This window comes from Pan troglodytes, chromosome 10 (assembly GCF_028858775.2).
Source record: "Pan troglodytes isolate AG18354 chromosome 10, NHGRI_mPanTro3-v2.0_pri, whole genome shotgun sequence".
NCBI lineage: Eukaryota > Metazoa > Chordata > Mammalia > Primates > Hominidae > Pan > Pan troglodytes.
In genome coordinates, this window is record NC_072408.2 from 48,047,754 (window position 1) to 48,064,082 (window position 16,329).

General features: G+C 56.6%; 1 protein-coding gene across 13 annotated transcripts in view; it reads left to right on the top strand.

Moving 5' to 3' along the window:
* HDAC7 (histone deacetylase 7) overlaps positions 1-16,329 on the top strand; it is a 37,718-nt gene that overhangs the window by 13,071 nt on the left and 8,318 nt on the right. For 4 of the 13 annotated variants that reach the window (XM_063785704.1, XM_016923551.4, XM_063785702.1 and 1 more), the window contains 15 exons: positions 5,062-5,112; positions 8,380-8,567; positions 8,700-8,790; positions 9,152-9,263; positions 9,864-9,979; positions 10,221-10,346; positions 11,068-11,159; positions 11,350-11,460; positions 11,599-11,779; positions 11,986-12,182; positions 12,431-12,604; positions 13,776-13,995; positions 15,360-15,493; positions 15,658-15,778; positions 16,056-16,105. In XM_063785704.1, the coding sequence (XP_063641774.1) occupies positions 8,427-8,567; positions 8,700-8,790; positions 9,152-9,263; positions 9,864-9,979; positions 10,221-10,346; positions 11,068-11,159; positions 11,350-11,460; positions 11,599-11,779; positions 11,986-12,182; positions 12,431-12,604; positions 13,776-13,995; positions 15,360-15,493; positions 15,658-15,778; positions 16,056-16,105 (1,866 nt within the window). In that variant the 5' untranslated portion in view covers positions 5,062-5,112; positions 8,380-8,426. Of the gene's footprint in view, positions 1-811; positions 943-1,740; positions 1,996-5,061; positions 5,113-8,379; positions 8,568-8,699; positions 8,791-9,151; positions 9,264-9,863; positions 9,980-10,220; positions 10,347-11,067; positions 11,160-11,349; positions 11,461-11,598; positions 11,780-11,985; positions 12,183-12,430; positions 12,605-13,775; positions 13,996-15,359; positions 15,494-15,657; positions 15,779-16,055; positions 16,106-16,329 lie in introns of those variants that run through there. The other 9 variants (XM_063785705.1, XM_063785707.1, XM_016923553.3 and 6 more) reach the window with 7 other exon arrangements.

The window sequence follows — 16,329 nt, forward strand, 5'->3', positions numbered from 1 at the left end:
AAGGTGTTCGCTTACAAAAGTTCAGGTGGAAGAGAAAGGGAAGAGAGCATAGTTGGGAGAGGCTGGGGATAAGAGATAGGGCAGGGGGCTGGGCACGGTGGCTCACGCCTGTAATCCTAACACTTTGGGAAGCCAAGGCAGGCAAATCACCTGAGGACAGGGGTTCGAGACCAGCCTGGCTAACATGGCAAAACACCGTCTCTACTAAAAATACAAAAATTAGCTGGGCTTGGTGGCTTATGCCTGTAGTCCCAGCTACTTGGGAGGCTGAGGGAGGAGAATCACTTTAATCCAGGAGGCAGAGTTTGCAGTTAGCCGAGATTGTGCCACTGCACTCCAGCCTGGGTGACAGAGCGAGACTCCGTCTCAAAAAAAAAAAGAGAGAGAGAGAGAGATGGGGCAGGGGCATGCATCCAGGAGAAAATGGTCTGTGGTAGAGGAGGGAGGAGAGTTGGGAGCAGACACTGAAACGCTAATGCCAGGAAGGAGGCTGCAGACAAGTACAGGAGGCAAACTAATACTCGCTACCACAAGGGAGCACCCACCGTGTGCTGGCTGCATCACAGACAGCATTGCTAATCTCTGGTGACCTCTCTGAAGTAGGTATTCTTTTTGTTTGTTTGTTTGTTTTTGTTTTTGTTTTTGAGACGGAGTCTTGCTCTGTCGCCCAGGCTGGAGTGCAGTGGTGCAATCTCAGCTCACTGCAGCCTCTGCCTCCTGGGTTCAAGCGATTCTTGTGCCTCAGCCTCCCAAGTAGCTGGACTACATGCTCCCCGCCACCATGCCTGACTAATTTTTGTATTTTTGTTAGAGATGGGATTTCACCATGTCGGCCAAGCTGGTCTCGAACTCCTGACCTCAAGTAATCTGCCTGCCTTGGCCAGGGCAGAACTTCCCCAAAGTTCTGGGATTATAGGCGTGAGCCACCTCGCCCAGCCTGAAGTAGGTATTCTTATCTCCTGATTACAGATGGGGCAGCTTAAGCAGGTTAAATTGTGTTTCTGGCTTGCTTTGCCAGTCACCGAGGGAGTCGGGGCTTAAACCCAGGCCCATCTGACCGCAAAGCCAATGTCCTGTGTGCTTCAGACCTTCAATTCCCTCACAGTTTGTGGCCTGCCAGACTTCATGTGGCAGGGGCTTCCAGCCCACTCTCAGCTCCCTGCTGGGTTCTGGATAAATCTGAGCAAGAAGCATTCAGTGCCAATCAATGAGCAGTATAGAGAATTTCTGGAAGGGAGACACAAGAAGCTGTTAGAAAGGGCGGCTTCCAGGGAAGTTCTAGGGAGTCTGGGATGAATGAGAAACTTATCCTAACAACTTTTGGGCTCTCTGAATTTTTTTTAGTATCTGCAAGTATTGTACTTGTTCAAATATGTTTAAGGCTGCAGGCTGTATTCTAAACTCCTTGAAAGTGAGAACCAGGTTTCACTCATATTTCCATCTTTTCAACCCCTAGATCAGTGACTTCCCAGGGAAGTAGTACCTGCATTTGGGGTTGACCTTTGGGTTTCCCCTGTACTGGTCTGGCCTGGCCTGGCTGGACCACTGGCTGACTGGGTGGCTGTGACCTAGCCCCTTCTTTCTCTTTGCTCCTCTGTCAAATGAGATTGTTGGTCTGAACGATCTCTAAAGCCTGGAAGAGGAGCAGATCCTCTGTGCTCAGCCCCCACTCTGTGTCAGGGAGGCCTGGCAACCACAGTGTTCTTTCTCCTGTTTATTTATTCTTGGATCTTCCTGAAGCCATTTCACCACCAGCCTTCATCTTCTCTGCCAGCCCCATGGAGACTCAAGCTTTTTCCAGCCTATGTCAGGGAAGGAGAACCAGAGACAGCAACCTCGGGTGTGAAGGGAGTCAGCTCTGAACCCAGGACTATGGCCTTCTGCCACTGCCTGCTTTCCTCTTGCTGCTGGGGCCTAGGTCTTCTTGCTGCTGCTTCCTTTTCCGCTAATCAAGAGTCCAGGGAGGTGGGAACAGCCTCAACAAAGACTTTGAAGGTGAGCGGGGAGGATCGCTTGAGCCCAGGAGCCCAGCCTGGGCAACAGGGGAAGACTTCGTCTCTACAAAAAAAAAAAAAAAACCAAACCAAAACAAAAAAAATTTAGCCAGGCATCGTGGTGCATACTGTAGTCCCAGCTACTCTGGAGGCTGAGGCAGGAGAATTGCCTGAGCCCAGGAGGTCAACGCTGCAGTGAGCCATGTTCACATCACTGCACTCCAGCCTGGGCATCAGAACAAGACCGTACCTCAAAAAAAAAAAAAAAAAAAATAAGAAAAGACACTGGAGGCATCGGGAGGGGGGCGTTCTAGGTGGCAGTGCTCCTGGGGAAGCCTTCTGTCCCACTGAAGACATGAAGCTCCTGGGAGAGCAGGTGGTCGGCAAGGCTCAGGTTTTCATCCACCTTTTGCAGATCTAGGAGGCAAAGTCATACCTGCTGGGGAGGGAGGACCAAGACTGGGGCCTGAGGCAATAAGGTAGGAGCAGTAGGGAGGTCAGTTTGTTCCAGGTGCTTAGAATTGTGTTTGTGTTTACTCTGGAGGTTGCTGAGGGCTGGGGTGCACCTATTGGAACAGGGGCTCCATAGGTTTCCGGGTAAAATCAGGTGTTCTGGTTTAAGAAGGTGACTTGGTAGGCCCACATGCCCCAGTGCCAAGTAAACTGTTCTTAAGTCTGACTGCAGTTGCCTCCAAAGAAGATAGAAAAGGGGAGTAGCCAGGATTCCAAAAAGAAGAGCTCTCCAACCTGGCAGAGAGCCCTGTGCTAGACAGTATTCCTGGTACCTTGGGTCCATTTACTTCTCTTTTTTTTTTTTCAGGCTGACCCCAAATTAGTAGTAACAGCCCTCGGAGAGAGGCAGTGATAGGAAAAGAGGTCCCACACTCAAGCCAGAACTGGGAGGCAGGATGTTCATGCTCTGGCTTCAGTTCAGCTACTGACGGGGTGCCAGTAGATACCTTTCCTCTCTCTAGGACACAAAGAGAGCTGTTCCTGGGTCTTAATCTCTGTCGCTCTGCGCTCTTCTGAACTTGATGGCCCTCAGCACGGGGCCAGGGAGCGGGGGAAAAGCAGAACTTTTTCCAGGAATTGCTATTGGAAGCAGCCCCGTTGCCAACACGCATGCACACATGCACACAGCTTTTCTGGACAGACTTTATATTATGGATTATCACCACAAAACATCCCTTTGGGGCCTGGTAGCCCACACCACAGAATTCAGGGTCATTAATTTTTCTCCTATCCAGAGTGCATGGTGTCCGGAATCTGTGGTTACCAGGGGAGCAAGGCACAGAGAACCTGGCTCTGCTCCCAAGCATGAATGCTGCTGACCAGCCCCTGGGTAGGGACTGGGGAGGTGGGACAGAATTCCCAGGAGGCAGGGGACTCAGCCTGACACAGTCTCTGGGAGTGCACCCTGGAGCCCAGTCCAGAAACCTCTGGGAGGACCAGGTCCTGCAGAAGAAAGAAGAGGTACTAAGAAGGCCTGGGATTGGGGGTTACCATGTCGTGGGGAGGGGAGTTTGCCTCTGAGGCCCACCACCTTGAGAAATATGCATGCTGTGTCTCAGGCAGGTTGTCAGGAGAGAGTCATTGTATTTGATTTGTCAGCTACTAACAGAGCCTGCCACGTGCCCTGAGAGGTGTTTGGTGCAGATGGGCATGGCTTCCACAGGGCACCACAGAGATCATGATAAATGAAGTGTCAAGGTGGTAGACACAGAGCGAGTGCTGTGGAAAAGGAAGAGGGGAGAGGTCAGGGAGAGCTTCCCAAGGAGATGGACTTGGGCTGGACCTCAGAGGATGGGCAGAATTTAAATAGGTAGAGCAGCATTTTCTGACCGAACTTTGTTACCCAAAGCATGGGCTGGTTTGAGGGGCAGTCGGTGGGAGTCTCCCTGTGCCCAGGCTGCCCCCTCCCCCAGCAGCGCCTGCCTGCAGGAAGTTCTCATTTCTCGGCTCTGAAGAGGAACTGTGGCTGCCTCTGAGACACAGACCCAAAGGAGCACCCCGGCAGTTTCTCAAAAAATATCCCTTCTGCCCCAAGTCTGGCCAGCAGAGCGCTTCTGTGTCCACCCAGTACCCCGTCCAGGCAGCCTCTGGGTCTCCTGGCCTCCTGTCCCCTTGACCCTGAACTGGACAGCAAGAGGGAAAGGTGTCTGTCCTGGACAGGTGGCCTCAGGACTCATCTCTGTCTTCTCCATCCCCAGCTGGCCTCCATGTCCCCTGGGGTCTTTCTGCTGCTGACCAGCTTGGGCCCTAGTATAGGTTTTCTTGCTGGGCTTAGGAGCCTGAGAGAGGTAGCCATTTCCAAAAGAAAAGATTTCTATCTCAGATTATCTGGGAAAGAGGCTGAGTAGGTCCCTTCTCTGAGGAAACAGAGGCAGCAGGACATAGGATGGGGCAGTGGGAGGAAAAGGGTCTGCACTATGGGGTCCTTGGGCTGTGCACTCCTGACCTTATCACTTCACAGTTCCCACCAGATCTGACTTGACCTCCGGGCCATGACCCAGTCCCTCCCCCACTCTGGAAACTTCTGTGTCCCCTCCTGCTCCTTTCACTCCCACCTGGGAGGCTCTGAGCAGGCCAGGGTCCCTCTCTCCAGGCCTGCTCCTCCCTTTCTCCTCCTGTCCCCCCAGCCATCCCCCCAGCCAGGCTCTCCCACCTCTGGCCCCACCTCACCTCTTGGCCTTCTTCTTTCCCTCGGGCGATGGGAGCCTGGTTTGGCTGCCCAGGGAAGATTGTATCTGACCACAGGAGGGAGGGCTGAGGGCACTGCTGGGTGAGCTGAGGCCTCCTTAGGTTCTTGCTGTAGTCTGAGCTCAAGTCATTTAGAATGAGTGACTTGAGGAAGAGGGAGCTGGGAGCCCTTTTCACCAGCAGGGGGACTGGAGGAGTCGAATGGGGTGGGGTCTTCTTGCTTTGATTAGCTTCTGGTGGAGGTCCCAGGCTTTGGCGTGCTCAAGCTTGGAGTGGCAGGGAGCAGGCCTGGCTTGACCTTCTTTCCTTCCTGCTCCCTCTCCTCACCCCTCCCTGCAGCTCTTTCACTCCGTCTCTCTCTCTACAGATGGGACCCAGGTGAGCCCGGGTGCCCACTACTGCAGCCCCACTGGCGCAGGTAAGAGTCAAACCCGGGGGAGTCCATGGTAGGGAGTGGAAGATGAGGGGTGGAAAGGCTGTAAGAAGGCGAGAAGCTGAGGGGTTAGAGAAGCAGGGTCGCTGGCTGATCTGCCAGAGAGCCAGGAGGTGGCGGCTCCAGGGAGGGGCGAGGAGCCGGGGTAAGAGAGGCAGCTCTGGATGCTGGCTGGGCACAGTGCTAGGAAACACAACAGGAAAAGGAAACACAGGATGCCCGTCTTGTCCTTGCTGGGAGCAGTGAAACAGGAAGGAAAGTAAGAAGCTAATATTTATACTGAGACCCCTACCCCATGTCAGGCACCAGGCAAGGTGTGTTCTTGTGTGTGGACTCGGTCCTCACACCGGCTCTGCAAGGTGGGCATGGCAGCCCTTGCAGGACTGCTCTGCTGGAGGGGAAGTGTTCTCTCACCGTCTGCGCCTCCTCCCTCTGCTGGCCCGAGCCTCCTCTGCTGCTAGGCTGCCCTGGGGAAGGACTGGACTTCCTGCTGCTGCTTTGGTTTAGGACATGCCCATGGGGCCAGGTCTGGACTGGACGCGGTCTGCCCTTCCTTCAGTGTAGCCAATATCAACCAAGGGCCTACTGAGTGCAAGATATACAGCCTGATGCCTAATAATTCCATATAGCAGGGAGAAATGGAGCCCAGGTATCCTCCTTGCTTCAGTCCTGGCTGTTGAAAAGCTAACAGGCAGGTTAGGGAGGAAGCACACACAAATACAAAGAGAAAAAAAATAGAATGCAATAATGTGACCAGTGCCCAATGAGAGGACACTGATTCATGAGTTTATCCATTTGTTCAAGAATCATTAATGAGTTCTGTCTCTGTGCCAGGGTACTTTCCTGGACATTTTAGGAGAGACATTGATTTATTCATTGATTCTATGTTTGTGGAGTGCCTGTCATGTGGTAGGTACTATTCCAGGTGCTAGGAATAATAAACAATGCATGAAACCAACTCCCTGCCCTATGGAGCTTAACTCAGACATGGTACCTGCCCACAGAGCACTAATCCTGGTGTGGAACAGCCATGTGATTGGAGTCCAAAAGAGGGAGGGATGCTAGGCGCTGGCTGGGTCCAGGGATGAGGGAGGACTCCAGCTGAGCTTTGAGCAAAGAGTAGGATTTGGAAAAGTAGAATGTAGGGATGAGGACAGCACAGGCAGGGGGACATTGTGAGCAAAAGGTCAGAGAACAGAAGAGATGTGGATTTGTGACAGGTGGAAGCTGATGGCCAAGGTGGAGGGTTCATGTTCAAATGCAGAGCAAGTTGAGAGAAGCCAAGTTAGGACCAGATTGTGGAGCCTCACAAATGCTAAACCACCTCGAAAAGTATTTCCAGGGCTCCAGGCAGAGCCCATCCTGTATTCCCTTCCGCTGTGGAGGCAGTGGTCATGCAGAGTGTGAGGGGAAGGGCCCCTGCTGGGGGTCTGCTCACAGTCCGTATGTGGCTGAAGCCACTGGTCTTGGGTCCAGGTCGCTGGCCTTGGTTCCCCCAAGCGCCTCTTGCACACTCAGGGGAGTCACCCCGGGAAGCCAGGACACAGAACATGGAAGGACTGAAACCTTTCCTGGGGCAGGAGTGTTTTGGTATTCGAAACCCAGACTCAACCCGAATGAGAATCCGGATTTCTTGGGAGGCAATGTGAACAAGGGGTGGGGCATCAAAGCCGTACGTTTTCTACTGCGGGCGGCCTCTGGGTGCACAGCCATCACTGTCCCTCCAGGCCTCTTGATATTCGGGGGACATGGCGGGCACCTCCTTGCTGGGCTCCTGTCTTGTGTCCATGTCACAGTCAGGGAATGTTAGAGTGAATGCCCTTTAATGAGAGCCTACTGCAAACCCCTCTTTGCTTAGTGAGAAAGCCCCTTGAGGGGAGGTGAATTCCTGAAAGTTGGTGGGAAACTGGAGTACCTGCCTTGGTAGGACCAGAACCCATGCTAGCTCTGCCTCTAGCAGGGTGACTTTGGACAGGGCCCTTCACCTCCGAGCCTCGGTTTCCTTATTTAGAATAACAAGATAGTAATGACTACCCCCCGGGGCCAGTGGCTTGATGAGGTGAGAGGGTTTTGTAGCTGCTCATGCACAAGTGCTGTAGATGTAAAGATTGTGGTTAGGAGTGGCCGGCTTGGGCCTGGAGGCTATGATTTCTGACTCCTGGACTGGTACTTTGCCACAGGCCTTTCCAGCCCTCCTCAGCCCCAATCCCTGAGGACAGTCTGTGGCCGCCCCACTGGGAGATGCCCAGCGTTGGAATTGCTGAAGGAGGCCTCTCCAGGAAGGCTTCTCCACTTGTGTGCCCTCCCATGGGGCCGGCCTGCTCCTACCCCACCCACTTCCCCTTCTCCAGGATAAGCCCGCTGCAACAGCTCCGTCTCCCAGTGTCTCAGCCTCTCTGGCTGCTCAGCCTAGCCTGGTCCAGCTGGCTATGCTGGCATGGACCCTAGTCTGGTGGCCAGTTATAAATAGCCCCTGCACCCACAGCCTTGGCAGGGTGCTCCTAGTGTGGGTGCAGAGGACACTTGAGAAGAGGCAGCCGTGCCTGTCATCCTGACCATGCCAGGCCCAGAGCTGCCATGGAGGCACCCAGGAGCAGGCCCAAGGACACATGGGCCCTATGAGCTGAGGAACCTGCCCTGGGCACAGGGTTCTGCAGGCCCAACGTGGCCGGTCAGGGCTGGCTGTAGGCTTGAGGCATCACTTTATCTCATGACTGGGGATAGAGCATGGGAGGGTGGCGACCCAGAGGGCCTGTGAGGCTTGGGGCTGGAGGCAGAACAAAGTGGGCCTGTTTGCCTGCCTGATTGCTTCCTTTGAGCCCAACTCATTAGAGGGCAGCTGGGCAAATCCTCTGATTCCAGGGAGGGATGAAGGGAGGGAGAAGGCAGGGCCAAGAATGTCCTACCATAGGATCTGCAGCCCATCAGAGATCACTGTAGCCCTCAGCCCCCGGCCCAGGGAGGAGCATGTTTAGTGGAAGAGCACTGTGGTGGAGTCGGAAGACTCCGTTCAAACACCACCAGTGATACAGTGTAACTGTGCACAGTTCATGTGACTTTTTTCTCACGAGTAAAATGGAATTGATAATACCTACCTTGCAGGACCACGACAGGATTAAGTGAGGAAAAACCCCCATGAGAGTGTTTTGCCATCGTCAAGTGAGCCTGAGGGAGGCTGAGGGGGGATCAGGCTGTATCATGCCCCCGAGGACAAACTTTCCAGTTTACCCTGCTCCCTCTCTCTGTCCCTAGGCTGCCCCAGGCCCTGTGCAGACACACCAGGCCCTCAGCCGCAGCCCATGGACCTGCGGGTGGGCCAGCGGCCCCCAGTGGAGCCCCCACCAGAGCCCACATTGCTGGCCCTGCAGCGTCCCCAGCGCCTGCACCACCACCTCTTCCTAGCAGGCCTGCAGCAGCAGCGCTCGGTGGATCCCATGAGGGTAAAGATGGAGCTCCCTGCATGTGGGGCCACCTTGAGCTTGGTCCCCAGCCTCCCCGCCTTCAGCATCCCTAGACACCAGTCTCAGTCCTCAACTCCTTGTCCCTTTCTGGGCTGCCGGCCCTGCCCACAGCTCTCCATGGACACGCCGATGCCCGAGTTGCAGGTGGGACCCCAGGAACAAGAGCTGCGGCAGCTTCTCCACAAGGACAAGAGCAAGCGAAGTAAGGAGGTGGCCACCCCAGCCCAGCCCAGCCCCACCAGCCCAGCCCAGCCCCACCAGCCGGGTGCCTGCGGCTGCCTGTGTGGCTTGTGAGGGGTGAGGTGGGAGGGCCGCAGCCAGCTGGGCCTGAGCCGAGGCTTTCCCTCTGCTTGCCTGGGCTCTGCCTGTGAATGTGTGGGGGATGTGGGGGTGGGGGGTGGTGTCTGGAGGCTCTAGGGAGGGGTAGGGCCTCGGGCTTGGCTCTTGCCTAGGGAGTCCCTGGGACGCCTCCTACTGAGGATGGGGACAGAGCAGTGGCCAGGGAGTGCCACGAGGCCGCCTGTCCACCCACCTCCAGCCCCCTCCTGACTCTGCCCCTACAGGTGCTGTAGCCAGCAGCGTGGTCAAGCAGAAGCTAGCGGAGGTGATTCTGAAAAAACAGCAGGCGGCCCTAGAAAGAACAGTCCATCCCAACAGCCCCGGCATTCCCTACAGGTAACACCCTCCTCACCTGCCCTCCTGTCCCCACATGCACCCTCCACCCCCGCCCCCGTGTTAGCCATGAGCACACACACTTGCCTCCTTCCTCCCCAGTTGCCACAACCAGTCCTTACCCTTCCTCTAAACATAATGCCCCCAAGCCCCTCTCTCAACTGATACCTGCCCTCTTCTCTCTTTAAATTCTCCCCACCCCACCTGAGCCCTTCACACACACACACACACACACACACACACACACCCTACTGGCTTTTTTCTTGCACATGAGCCCCTTCTCTCTTTATATTTTCCCTGAGCGCAAAAATGTCCTGGTTCCCAGAGCAGGTTCCTAGTGCAGGTGACAGAGCCCCCAGTGGGCTCTTCACCCACGCACCAAGCACCTGGCTTCTATGCCTAGGTCAGAGCTCTGCACTGTAGCTGCTGGAGCGGACAGGCGGCCCACTGCTGCCACCTGGAGATGGTCCCCATTCCTACCAACCCCACGTTGCCCAGCCCTGCCCGCTGCAGCCTCCCCCTCAGGTCCCAGGGCCCGTGCTCAGGGCAGTGCCCGTGCAGTGTCCCCACACCTCTGAAGCAGCCTTGGCACTCGTTCTGTAGAACCCTGGAGCCCCTGGAGACGGAAGGAGCCACCCGCTCCATGCTCAGCAGCTTTTTGCCTCCTGTTCCCAGCCTGCCCAGTGACCCCCCAGAGCACTTCCCTCTGCGCAAGACAGGTGAGCTGAACAAACAGGCGGACCTTTCAGGCAAAGGAAGGGGGAAGGGCCTCGGACATGGGGGAGGAGTGTGCAGGGGTGGGCGGGCTGGGCTGGGCCAGGAGATCATCGGTAGGCTAGGATCTTCTTTCTAGTTCTGCCTTCTCTTTCCTTGACCGATAGAGATGACTGGGACTGAGGGATTAAAGGGTGGAAAAAAGAAGGGTGGTGGGGGCCTGAGTGACGCTGGTGCTCCCTGCAGTCTCTGAGCCCAACCTGAAGCTGCGCTATAAGCCCAAGAAGTCCCTGGAGCGGAGGAAGAATCCACTGCTCCGAAAGGAGAGTGCGCCCCCCAGCCTCCGGCGGCGGCCCGCAGAGACCCTCGGAGGTGAGGGCCGGCTGAGCCAGTGCGGTTGCCATCCTCAAACCTGGCTGGTCTTGTCCCTTTGGGTCAGGCCCCACCTAGACAGGGGTCCCCTCCTTAGGACTGCCATGCGTGGTTGCATGGGGGTGTCCCACACACTTGCCGAAGTGGGGGAGTTGGGGCTGAAACCCAGTCCCTGCTCTGTTAGCTAAGGTGACATCTCCCAGAAAAGGGGGCACCCTTCAAAAAATTATGCAAAGGTGCTGTAGGCCAAAGGTGGCCTGTCTTCTTCCTGCTCTGATGGGAAGAAAGCAGGAGGCCGGGCGCGGTGGCTCACGCCTATAATCTCAGCACTTTGGGAGGCTGAGGCAGGTCAATCACCTGAGGTTAGGAGTTTGAGACCAGCCTGGACAATATGGTGAAACCCTGTCTCTACTAAAAATACAAAAATTAGCCAGGCACGGTGGTGCATGCCTGTAGTCCCAGCTACTTGGGAGGCTGAGCCAGGAGAATCGCTTGAACCCAGAAGGTGGAGGTTGCAGTGAGCCGGGATTGTGCCATTGCACTCCAGCCTGGGCAACAGAGCAAGACTCTGTCTCAAAAAAAAAAAAAAAAAAGAAAGCAGGAAGCAAAGGTGCTCGTTAAGGAAGGGGGTGCTCCTGGGTCTCCTGCACCAGGCGGCCTGGCTGTACCCTCCTGCCCACCCTGGCCTCTGACTGCACTTCCCTCTCTCCCCAACCCTCAGACTCCTCCCCAAGTAGTAGCAGCACGCCCGCATCAGGGTGCAGCTCCCCCAATGACAGCGAGCACGGCCCCAATCCCATCCTGGGCTCGGAGGTAAGGCCTTGCCGAGACTGGGCTCTCCTGGGGCAGTTCTGAGGCTCAGCCTTCTTCCAGCAGGCGGCCCTACCTGGGCTGGGGCTGCAGGGTCTGGGCAGCCCCTGCCAGAGCCTCCTGGGTGTTCTGGGGAAGGTGCGCCGGGGTAGAGGTCTGGGACCGGTGACCCTCGCCCTGCTCCCTATGGCAGGCGCTCTTGGGCCAGCGGCTGCGGCTGCAGGAGACTTCTGTGGCCCCGTTCGCCTTGCCGACAGTGTCCTTGCTGCCCGCAATCACTCTGGGGCTTCCCGCCCCTGCCAGGGTGAGTGGCTGGGGTGCCCACCCCCACTCCAAGCCCCCCCAGCTTCTTTCACTCCCTTTTCTTGCTGCCTCACCCCATCACCTTCATTGTTCTCTGCTGGAATCTTCTTCCCCGTGACTTCTCCCGCCTCTCCCCCAGGCTGACGGTGACCGCAGGACCCATCCGACTCTGGGCCCTCGGGGGCCAATCCTGGGGAGCCCCCACACTCCCCTCTTCCTGCCCCATGGCTTGGAGCCCGAGGCTGGGGGCACCTTGCCCTCTCGCCTGCAGCCCATTCTCCTCCTGGACCCCTCAGGCTCTCATGCCCCGCTGCTGACTGGTGAGTCTGCTGCTTCTTCAGGGAAGGGGCTGGGTCCCTGCACCCTGCTAAGAGCCAAGCTTGGGATGGACCCATCCTTCCTCCCCATCTCTGTGCCCCTGTCCTGTGCATTGCCCTGCTGCACCCTGGCCCCCCACCCTATACCCTCGCTTCCTTCCATTGCTCCCTGTGGTTCCCTCCTTATTCCACCCCCCGATTCTTTCCAGTGCCCGGGCTTGGGCCCTTGCCCTTCCACTTTGCCCAGTCCTTAATGACCACCGAGCGGCTCTCTGGGTCAGGCCTCCACTGGCCACTGAGCCGGACTCGCTCAGAGCCCCTGCCCCCCAGTGCCACCGCTCCCCCACCGCCGGGCCCCATGCAGCCCCGCCTGGAGCAGCTCAAAACTCACGTCCAGGTGATCAAGGTGAGAGGAATTGGGCAGTGGAGGTTGAGGGAGTGCTTAACTGGGGACTTAGGGGCCAAAAGAAGAGGGGTACTTAGAAAGGGCAGGGAACTGGAGGGCAAAAGAGGGGGATGTGGCTTCTTGGGGCCCAGAGCTGCATGGCAGCTGGAGTCCTAGCAAGATGACTAGCTGCCTGGCCCAGCCCACCACCTCCCACCCCATGCCCCTCGCTCCACCATGGCTTCTCAGCCAGGTTCTCCCCTCCCCAGAGGTCAGCCAAGCCGAGTGAGAAGCCCCGGCTGCGGCAGATACCCTCGGCTGAAGACCTGGAGACAGATGGCGGGGGACCGGGCCAGGTGGTGGACGATGGCCTGGAGCACAGGGAGCTGGGCCATGGGCAGCCTGAGGCCAGAGGCCCCGCTTCTCTCCAGCAGCACCCTCAGGTATGGCAGTCCCCACCTGCCCCTCAGAAAGTGTCCTCAGAAGACTCTGGGGCCTGGCATAAGATGGGGAAGGGAGGGAGATACGACATCAGTGCAACAGGCAGCTCTAGGACCCATGGTTGCCCTATAAGATCCTGGGTGCTGGATCCACACTAAGGTGTAGGCACACACACACATGCACACTCACACACCCATACACACACATACACACAACAGCTTGCCAGTCTCAGGTGAAGCATGTCCCTTTTCCAGGAAGGAGTCTGTCCTTTCCTGGAGCCACACATAGTCCTGCCCTGGTATGTCTCCCCTCTATCCAGAAAGGTGGCTAGGGCCAGAGGTGGGATGGAGCCAGGCTCCAGCATGTCCAGCAGAATGCTCTCACTGTGGGAATCAAGACCCAGTGCATTAGCTTGCCGGAGCTGTTGGGATACAGGCTGGGTGCCTTAAACAGCAGGCATTTACCATCTCACAGTTCTGGAGGCTGGAAGTCAAAATCGAGGTGTTGGTGGAGTTGGTTCCTTCTGGGGGCTGTGAGTGTGAGGGCAGGGGCTGTTCCCAGTCTCTCTCCTTGGCTTGTGGATGGTCATCTTCTTCCTGTGGCTTCATGTGGTTTCCCTCTGTGAATGCCTGTTCAGATTTCCTCTTCCTACAAGGACAATAGTCATACTGGGTTAAGGCCCACCCTAACGACCTCATTTTAATTTGATTACTTCTGTTTGTAAAGACCCTATCTCTGAATAAGGTCATGTTTAGAGGTACTGGGGGTTGGGACTTCAACATATAAATTTGAGGGTGGGGAACATAATTCACTCCATAACACATGATGACAGGCCACACACATGTTCTTGAACAGTTACATAGTCCAGGACAGGAGGACATCCTGGTCAGCACAAGATCCAGCGCCCCTCCCCTGGTTCCTGGCTTTGGAGCCCCAAGGGCCCGGGGAGCTGGTGGAATGGGTGGTCAGTCTGGGGTGCAAACCTGTCAGGGGGCTGCAGGGGACAGGGGGCTTAGAGAGTCAAAGGCCAGAGCCCCACTGGACAGCAGGTCTAGGTTTATCCTGGAATCTCTCTAGGAAAGGGGCCTGCTTGGCAGTTCCCAAGACCTCAGGCAGAAGTAGAGGGAGCAGGACCCTGAAACACTGGAGACCAAGGCCCCATCTTTCCCCTAGGTGTTGCTCTGGGAACAGCAGCGACTGGCTGGGCGGCTCCCCCGGGGCAGCACCGGGGACACTGTGCTGCTTCCTCTGGCCCAGGGTGGGCACCGGCCTCTGTCCCGGGCTCAGTCTTCCCCAGCCGCACCTGCCTCACTGTCAGCCCCAGAGCCTGCCAGCCAGGCCCGAGTCCTCTCCAGCTCAGAGACCCCTGCCAGGACCCTGCCCTTCACCACAGGTGAGACCAGGAGGAGGGTGGTGGGTGGAGGGAGGGGCTCGGCTGCACGAGTCCATGTGGGTGTCTTGGTGTCACTTGGGATGTTTTTAGAGGCCACAGAGCGCTTAGCCTTGTTAGGCCCACGTAGTACCCATGGAGCACATGGAACAGCTGGTTATTGCATTTGGCCGATGAGGACCAAGGCTCACAAAATCTAAGGTGACAAGCCTGTGGTCAAATAGCAAGTGGTAGTCAAGCCAGGATAAGAATTCCAGTCTCCTGCCAATGCACTCAGCCCTTTTAAAAAATGATATTTATTACTGTTGCTCTGCTTGTAAAAAGAGCTCAGAAGTATTTTAGACATTTTGAAGAGTACAGAAAAACCTAAGAAGAAAAGAAAAATCACCAACCAGTGTCCCACCACCCAGAAGTAACCCCTCTGAAATTCTGCTGTATTTCAGTCCAGGCTTTGTTCTGGCCATATGTACATGTACAGATGCCGTGAACACATGAACTACATTTTGTATCCTGCTTTACTTAGTTAACATATTATGAATCCTTCTTGGCATAATTAGTCTTTAAAACTGAGAGTCTCATAGTATTTCATTATTGTATTTCATTTTTACTGAGGGATCCCTTATCAGTTAGACATTTAGATTATAGCTTATTTGAATTTCCTTATGCATAAATCTTTCCTCATGCTTGGGATTATTTCCCAAGGTTCACTCTAAAGGAGTAGCATTCCTGGGTCACATGGTGTGAGCATTTTGAGAGTCGTTGGTGTCCTAGACGCACAGAAATTGACCCTCCCACCCGCAATGAGCAGGACCCTCCTCTGAAGACTTCCCACGGGTCAGACTGAAATAGTCACTTCTCCAAAGCTGGATTTGTCTATCACATGGTCCAGTGTCATCGTGGGCTTCTTAGCTCCCGGTTTGGGGGTTTCCTAGGAATTCTTTTCCCTCCTGCTGCCCCTTGGTAGCCTCTCTGGGTTCATGACACGTGTGTGAGATGCTGTACGTTAGGCCTCATGCTTTGCTCTGAGCACTTGAGGGCCTGGTGCTGGGCCCTCGAGAGCTGGGCCACCCAGCAGTCGTGTCCGCATGTGGGAAGGCCGTGGCTCTGTGGCAGCCATGTTGGCTGGAGCTGTGTTGATGTGTTGGCTGCTGCCACCTGGGGAAGTGTCTGGGCGTGTGTGGACAGGTGTGAGGGGCTGGGGCTGGGGTAGGGGCAGGATGAAATGCAGGCCTGTGTGGGTGTGAGGGGTGTGTACCCGCCCGGCTCCATGTGGGTGCCTGCTGTGGCGGTGCTGGCGTGTTCTCTGCAGCCAAGGCCATGGGGCGTGAGGACTCCCTGGGTCCCCGCTCTGACCCTTGCTCCTGCAGGGCTGATCTATGACTCGGTCATGCTGAAGCACCAGTGCTCCTGCGGTGACAACAGCAGGCACCCGGAGCACGCCGGCCGCATCCAGAGCATCTGGTCCCGGCTGCAGGAGCGGGGGCTCCGGAGCCAGTGTGAGGTGAGGAGGCGCGGGTGGGGCCCGAGGAATGGGTGGAGGGAGGAGTCGTGGGAGGGGAGGGGTGGGGGGCCCTGGGGCCCATGAGAGATGAGGGGCACATGGGGTGGTGGTGATGGGAGGGAAGGGGCGAGCATGAGCTCAGAGCTCTGTGGTCCCCTTTTCAGTGTCTCCGAGGCCGGAAGGCCTCCCTGGAAGAGCTGCAGTCGGTCCACTCTGAGCGGCACGTGCTCCTCTACGGCACCAACCCGCTCAGCCGCCTCAAACTGGACAACGGGAAGCTGGCAGGTAATGGCCTAGTGGCCCTGTCTCCCCATGCCAGCTTACCTCACCCAGCTCCCATGCACTCCTGTCTCGGCTCTGCCCGCCCAGCCAGCCTCCTCCTGCACCCTGGACGTCCCTACTCCAGCTTGCTGCCGAGCCCCTCCTCAGCCCACCTCCACCTCTCCCTTCCATATTTCTCTCCCCCAATACTCACCCGGCCCTGCTGTCTGGGCTCCCTGCTCCCTGTTGGGCCAAAGGCTGAGAGTATTCACGCTGACGTGGGCTGGGCCTCTCCCCGCAGGGCTCCTGGCACAGCGGATGTTTGTGATGCTGCCCTGTGGTGGGGTTGGGGTAAGTGTGCCCAGGGGTCTCAGGGGGGCGTTGCCAGGGCTCTCAGCTCTCCTCCCTGTGGTTCTCCCAGGCCCAGCCCCTGCAGAACCTCTGCTTGTTGTGGTTCTGCCAGACAGGGTGAGCCAGGGACTTCCTGAGGTGCCCCCTGCAGCAGGAAGCTCCTTTTGGACAGGCGTGTCTCGGACCCACAGTCTCCCCCGAATGCGGAGTCCAGCCTAAGCCTT